Below are 7148 nucleotides of genomic sequence, written 5' to 3' on the forward strand. Positions count from 1 at the left end.
CGGCCAGTCCCAACATGCTGATGGTGAAGGATGAGTACCCCGACCACCCCCTGGCCCTAGAGGGCGCTCTGGGGAAGAGGAAGCACTACCAGCAGTTCCAGCCTGTGGTCACCCTGTCCAAGGGCTACACCGTCCACTGGGACCAGGCCGCGCCTGCCGAGGTCACCGTCTGGCTCATCAACTTCAACAAGTCAGTAGACTCACACACACACACACACACACACACACACACACACACACACACACACATTACATTTTTAATATAGGTGGTTCATTTCATCATTATTCCCCCCAATTTGCATTGACCTATTTCTACCCGTTGTACACTAGCGCGCCGCGTGGCTCTTCCTTAGCATTCCTCTCACGTCTGCAGACTGCAAACAACATGACACGAGAAATATTGAGGTCACTTTCCTCACACATGCCATGACTCAATCTCCCGCAGAAAGCCATCTCTGAGCCTCGGCTAATGAGAAGACACGGTCCCAACCGTCGCATTCTCTCCCTCAGCTCCCAGAATCCCGCTGGCTGTTTAAATGCTAGGCTACACAGCAGAGACGAGGACGGGGCTGTGGTCACGAGCTGGTTGTCATAGCGCCTGACTCTCCCGTCCTAGCAACATACTTGATAGCGTCGCTCACGACCACTCAGATGGCGTAAACATGGCAGGGATTTCAAGCATGCTAGCTATTCCCTATGGCCTGAATATACCCTGGGGGAAGTGGAGAGCAGCTCTGAATAGATTAAAAGTGTGAATCTCTCTATAGGAATCCCCGAGCGCTTCACGCTACTCTGGCGCCACCTACCGTTCGTGTGGTAGAACTGCAGGCCGAAAAAGCAATAGATCTAGTTAGTGCTGTGGTTCACGCTCCACCAAAAGACCGTTCAAATAGTCTCACGATTCACCTGATATAAAATACAGCCGGAGCAGAATACTGACCCCCTGACCCTCTTGAGAAGCACACTGGCTCTCCGAGGGCGTCTGTATCGACCACGCTCAATAAATGATCATTGTTACATTATAGATGTCGCTGCCAACTATCGGCTTCTTTCTACTGGCGGGGTAAACACATTGATCTGCAGCGTAGTAAATGCTGTCTCGTCTCAGGAAGGACTGGATCAGTGTGGGGTTCTGTTACCCTCGGGGGACCACCTTCACCATCATCTCCGACATCCACAACCGCCTGACCAAGCAGACGCGCAAGACCGGCGTGTTCATGAGGACCGCCCAGCGGGAGAAGATTAGCCACTCCCACCTGGCCAGGGGCTACTACTACTGGGAGGAGGAGACGGGGTAACCAGGGAGGAGGGAGGAGGGAGGAGGGAGGGAGGAGCAGAGAGAGGAGTGGAATAGGAAGAGTGTGTGTGTGTGCGTGTGTGTGTGTGTGTGTGTGTGGTGTCTGACGTGTGTGTGTGTGTGTGTGTGTGTGTGTGTGTGTGTGTGTGGTGTCTGACGTGTGTGTGTGTGTGTGTGTGTCTGTCTGTGTTTGTGTTGTGTCTGATGTGTGTGTGTGTGTGTGTGTGTGTGTGTGTGTGTCTGACGTGTGTGTGGCGTCTGACGTGTGTGTGTGTGTGTGTGTCGTCTGGCGTGTGTGTGTGTGTCGTCTGACGTGTGTGTGTGTGTGGCGTCTGACGTGTGTGTGTGTGTGTGTGTGTGTGTGTGTGTGTGTGTGTGTGTGTGGTCTGACGCGCGTGTCCTCTGTCCCCTCAGCCTGTTGTTCCTGAGGGTGAAGGCCCATAACGAGAGGGAGGAGTTTGCCTTCTGCTCAGAGAAGGGCTGTGAGAGGGTCAAGATCACCGCCGTCATCCCCAAGGGCAGCGGCCCCAGCAACTGCATGGTGGAAGCCTATCCCCGCTACGCAGAGATGCCCGTGGTGGACGTGCCCATGCCCAGGAAACTACCCAACGGCAATCTGGTGAGGGGGGGACGTTAAACATTGTAAAATAAATTTATATATAAAGCACTTTTTATTGTGAGACAATCTCAAAGTGGTGAGTAGCGTTTAGCTAGCGTTGTCTCCTTCACAAACGTGTTAGCTAGCGTTAACGCTACCTCATGCCTTCTGGTCTCTCTACCTTCTGGTGTCTCTCTACCTTATGGTCTCTCTCTACCTTCTGGTGTCTCTCTACCATCTGGTGTCTCTCTACCTTCTGGTGTCTCTCTACCTTCTAGTCTCTCTCTACCTTCTGGTGTCTCTCTACCTTCTGGTTTCTCTACCTTCTGGTATCTCTCTACCTTCTGGTTTCTCTCTGCCCTCTGGTGTCTCTCTACCTTCTGGTCTCTCTCTACCTTCTGGTCTCTCTCTACCTTCTGGTCTCTCTACCTTCTGGTCTCTCTCTAACTTCTGGTCTCTCTCTACCTTCTGGTGTCTCTCTACCTTCTGGTGTCTCTCTACCTTCTGGTCTCTCTCTACCTTCTGGTGTCTCTCCACCTTCTGGTCTCTATCTACCTTCTGGTCTCTCTACCTTCTGGTCTCTCTCTACCTTCTGGTCTCTCTCTACCTTCTGGTCTCTCTACCTTCTGGTGTCTCTCTACCTTCTGGTCTCTCTCTACCTTCTGGTGTCTCTCTACCATCTGGTGTCTCTCCACCTTCTGGTGTCTCTCTACCTTCTGGTTTCTCTACCTTCTGGTTTCTCTACCTTCTGGTTTCTCTACCTTCTGGTCTCTCTCTACCTTCTGGTCTCTCTCTACCTTCTGGTCTCTCTACCTTCTGGTCTCTCTCTAACTTCTGGTCTCTCTCTACCTTCTGGTGTCTCTCTACCTTCTGGTGTCTCTCTACCTTCTGGTCTCTCTCTACCTTCTGGTGTCTCTCCACCTTCTGGTCTCTATCTACCTTCTGGTCTCTCTACCTTCTGGTCTCTCTACCTTCTGGTCTCTCTCTACCTTCTGGTCTCTCTACCTTCTGGTGTCTCTCTACCTTCTGGTCTCTCTCTACCTTCTGGTGTCTCTCTACCATCTGGTGTCTCTCCACCTTCTGGTGTCTCTCTACCTTCTGGTTTCTCTACCTTCTGGTTTCTCTACCTTCTGGTATCTCTCTACCTTCTGATGTCTCTGTAACTTCTGGTATCTCTCTACCTTCTGGTCTCTCTCTACCTTCTGGTCTCTCTCTGCCTTCTGGTGTATTTCTCTAACTTCTGGTCTCTCTCCACCTTCTGGTGTCTCTACCTTCTGGTGTCTCTCTACCTTCTGGTGTCTCTCTACCTTCTGGTGTCTCTACCTTCTGGTGTCTCTCTACCTTCTGGTCTCTATCTACCTTCTGGTGTCTCTCTACCTTCTGGTGTCTCTACCTTCTGGTCTCTCTCTACCTTCTGGTGTCTCTCCATCTTCTGGTCTCTCTCTAACTTCTGGTGTCTCTCTACCTTCTGGTGTCTCTGAACTTAGCTTAACTCAGCTCGAAAGTTCAAAATCAATGATGCCTTCGTTGAATTTCTCCTCCTGGAACAAGGAAACGGGGGAAGGGATTAGTGGTGAGAATGCCATGTTGAGAAGGTGTCTCTTAAGAGCAACGTCAGGATGTGTCTCAGGATAGAGTAGAAGAATAGCCCCCTTGAAATAGCATAGGATTCTAACGGTCATAATCTAATGTGTGATGTTCAGGTTTTAGTCTGAAGTTTAGTTTTCTACTTTTTTAAATTGATGTGTTTGTGTCAATGTAATGTACGTGTTGATGTGTCTTAACAGCTCCAGGACCATGACGGAAATAAGTGTTTACACTTTCTCATGCTATCCTTTGGATTCTTGTTGTGTCTTAATCCGTCAATAAATTCATTCATTCACTCATCTGCAGCACACGCCAGAGCACTTCCTGGAGGTGAAGCTGGAGTCCTTTAACACGCGCTTCTTCCACATCAAGGAGGACTTCGCCTACATCGAGGTGAGAGGAGCCGTGGCGCCCGGTCAGCACCTTCTCACCGGCTCATCCCCCTGCCCTGTCAACGCTGCCGAAGCACGGCGGGGTTAAGCTTCACACTCAACGCTCGTATAAACTTAACCCGCCTGTCTCAGTTGTACAGCACCGATTCTGACAGCACAGCTAGGAGCAGAGCTGTGATCTGATTGGCTGTTGTTGCTGTCGCTGTTGCCGGGCAGGTGAGCGGCCGGAAGCTGTACCAGGCGGAGGACGGGGTGCAGCTGACGGTCATCGACGGGCATGATGGGAAGGTTTTGGACAGTAAGGGCTTCAGGAACTCTATACTCATGGGGATCCCCGCCCAGATAGACAACTACATCACTGGGCTCAAGGACAGGTACGATACACTCGCACACACACACACACACACACACACACACACACACACACACACACACACACACACACATGTACTGCCAGCAATGCTGTGCACTGCTAAGTAGCCCCCAATTACTGGTCCAGGGTCAGATGTTCTTCAGTGTGTTATGTTCAAGGTTATGTTTGGCCTAACACACACATGCACACACACACACACACACACACACACACTCACACATCCGCTTGAGAAGCAGCTGATCATAATTAGGCTACCAATCCTGACCTCACCTTGGAGTTCCCTGGCTCGCTCGCGACTACTAGATAGCTAGCTACTAGCTCTTTGTAACAGTATATTTGTAATCTTTTATAACAGCAATGGTTCGTACTTTTTCCAGGGTTTCACTGGCCCCGTTGACTTCCATTGTAGCCGAGGGTGTGCCTGAAGAACAACTGTAGCCAGCTCAATACTGAGGCGATCAGCCAGACCGAAATAGTGAACCGATCGTTTAACCTCCATCCCTGTTTCTCTGTGCTCTCTGACCTCTGACCTGCAGCTCCATCGTCATCATGACGTCGAAGGGACGTCTGGTGACCAGAGGGCCCTGGGTCAAAGTGCTGGAGAGGCTCGGAGCAGACAGGAACATCAGGCTGAGAGGTGACTCAACACACACTGGGTTTTCCTGGCTCAGAGTGGGTCTTTGGGGGGTGATGCGCACACATTTTGGGGGGGAATCCTCCGGTTTATGGCAAGTAGCCTACCAGCATATTTAGGCCTATATTCTTCACTGTCGTTCTGACTGAACTCACTTTTCACAATCGTGGGAAATCTTCCGACATGACACAAAATGGATATGAAGACAAAATGTTTAAGATACTGATAACCTGTCTATTAATGATCTTGATTACTAGTGGTCCAAACCATGGACAATGCAAGAAAGAGGGATGGGCTGCACTTGAAACTAGCTATCAAACACATTTGGAGAGGATTTGAATTGTTATTATTATTATAAATGTTAGAATTTTGGCACATTTTCCTTTGGCTCTGGCTAAAATCTCTTTGGGGGCCAAAAAATCCTCTATGCAGGAAAAACCCTGGACGCCTCTGTCCGTCTGCCAACGTTACATTAGCGTACTTCCCTAGCACTGCTACTCGCTTCACAGAAACGGAACCTAGTCTCGGAACAAAAGCCTATCCTGTACCTAAAGAAATGTCACACACACGTTCGCAATACTGTCTCATGAATGATTTCTAGGAATTTTTCCAGGAAATATTTCCCACAAAGATGCAGCAGGTGGCGCCATTGCTATGCTACTCTGACAATGGCACCGCTACCGTCAGAAAATGTGTTTAAAGTTGCTTGACTGTTGGCTTAGTTGGTAATCAAGGATTTGTCATCGGTAGTAACAGCACTGTGGGTGGCCTGATGACACAAATGACCTCTCAGCTGGTTCCCAGTGATGCTGATTCATTGGACGTTAGGAAGCTTCTGCCGTGTCACTGTGATGACTCAGCGCGTTCCTCTGGAAAACCTGACATTCCACTGTTGCCCCTGTCTGTATCTGCCCAAGAGATAAACACAGACAGACCCCTATGAGAGGGCATGGCGAGTCTGTGTGTGTGAGTGTGTGTGTGTGTGTGGGAGAGAGAGAGAGGGGGAGGGAGAAAGACAGACAGGGAGAGAGAGAGAAAGAGAGAGATAGAGGGAGAGAAAGAGAGAGAGAGAGAGGAGAGAGAGAGAGGGGGAGAGAGAGAGAGATACAGAGAGAGACAGAGAGAGAGAGACAGAGAGAGAGAGACAGAGAGAGAGACAGAGAGAGAGACGGAGAGAGAGAGAGAGACAGAGAGAGAGAGAGACGGAGAGAGAGAGAGAGAGAGAGAGAGAGAGAGAGAGAGAGAGAGACAGAGAGAGAGAGATGCCAGAGCAGCAGGGTCTTTCCTCTCAGCCCAGCCTCTCATCTCTCTAACGTACACAGAGCAGCTCAAGCTGTGGAATGCAGGAGTGTGGAACCCAGAACCTGGAACCCCCGTCGCTCTAGAGAGCAGCGTCCTCACCTCCACCCCAGAGCAGGCGGGTGTGAGGGGGAACACATGCGTGCTCTATTTGTGTAAATGAGATTCCTGGGTGGGGTGAGAACCCCTATGGTATGTACTGACCTAGTCTGGAGGAGGAATGCCGGCTCTCCTGCGCTCTCTCTCTCTCTCTTCTTCCTCTCTCTCTCTCTCTCGTTCTCTCTCTTCTCCATCTCTCTCTCTCTCTTCTTCCTCTCTCTCTCTCTCTCTCTCTCGTTCTCTCTCTTCTCCATATCTCTCTCTTTCTCTCTCTTCTCTCTTCTCCATCTCTCTCTTTCTCTCTCTTCTCCATCTCGCTCTCTCTCTTCTCCATCTCTCCCTCTCTCTCTTCACTCTCTCCTCTATTTCTCTCTCTCTTCATCTCTCTTTTCTCTCTCTCTCTCACTCACTTTTACTCTCTCTTTCTCTCTTCTCTATCTCAATTTCTCTCACTCCCTCACTCACACTCTCTCTCCCTCCCTCTCTCTCTCTCTCTCTCCTGCAGATAAGATGGCGTTTGTGGGCTTCAAGGGTTCTTTCCATCCTGACTGGGTTCGTTTGGAAGTGGACGACGAGAGGGCTAAGATCCACCAGGTCCTGCCCATCCCAGTGGTCAGGAAGATGAAGCTATGAGGGCCAGGCATGGCCGGGGGACAACCGAGAGACTCCATCCCCCACAGTACACACACACACACACGCACACACACGCACACAAAAGCACACGCACACACACACACTTGCACACACACACACACGCACACACACACACATGTACATGTACTGCCAGCACTGCTGTGCACTGCTAAGTAGCCCCCAATTACTGGTCCAGGGTCAGATGTTCTTCAGTGTGTTATGTTCAAGGTTAGGTT

The 7148-nt window shown here is 50.3% G+C and overlaps 1 protein-coding gene across 1 annotated transcript in view; it reads left to right on the plus strand.

Annotated features, from left to right (window-relative positions):
• The window catches only part of cemip (cell migration inducing hyaluronidase 1), a gene marked incomplete at both ends in the record, with an annotated part of 48400 nt that extends 41488 nt beyond the window's left edge, over positions 1-6912 (plus strand). Inside the window, 7 exons of the mRNA XM_084437454.1 lie at positions 1-190; positions 1109-1294; positions 1712-1916; positions 3789-3875; positions 4091-4248; positions 4784-4884; positions 6785-6912. The exon at positions 1-190 is cut by the window's left edge and continues 22 nt beyond it. Of these exons, the coding sequence (XP_084293580.1) occupies positions 1-190; positions 1109-1294; positions 1712-1916; positions 3789-3875; positions 4091-4248; positions 4784-4884; positions 6785-6912 (1055 nt within the window). The remainder of the gene's footprint in view (positions 191-1108; positions 1295-1711; positions 1917-3788; positions 3876-4090; positions 4249-4783; positions 4885-6784) is intronic.
• Between the last annotated feature and the right edge of the window lie 236 nt (positions 6913-7148).

The sequence above is a fragment of the Borostomias antarcticus genome, assembly GCF_949987555.1.
Source record: "Borostomias antarcticus genome assembly, chromosome: 4".
Lineage (NCBI taxonomy): Eukaryota > Metazoa > Chordata > Actinopteri > Stomiiformes > Stomiidae > Borostomias > Borostomias antarcticus.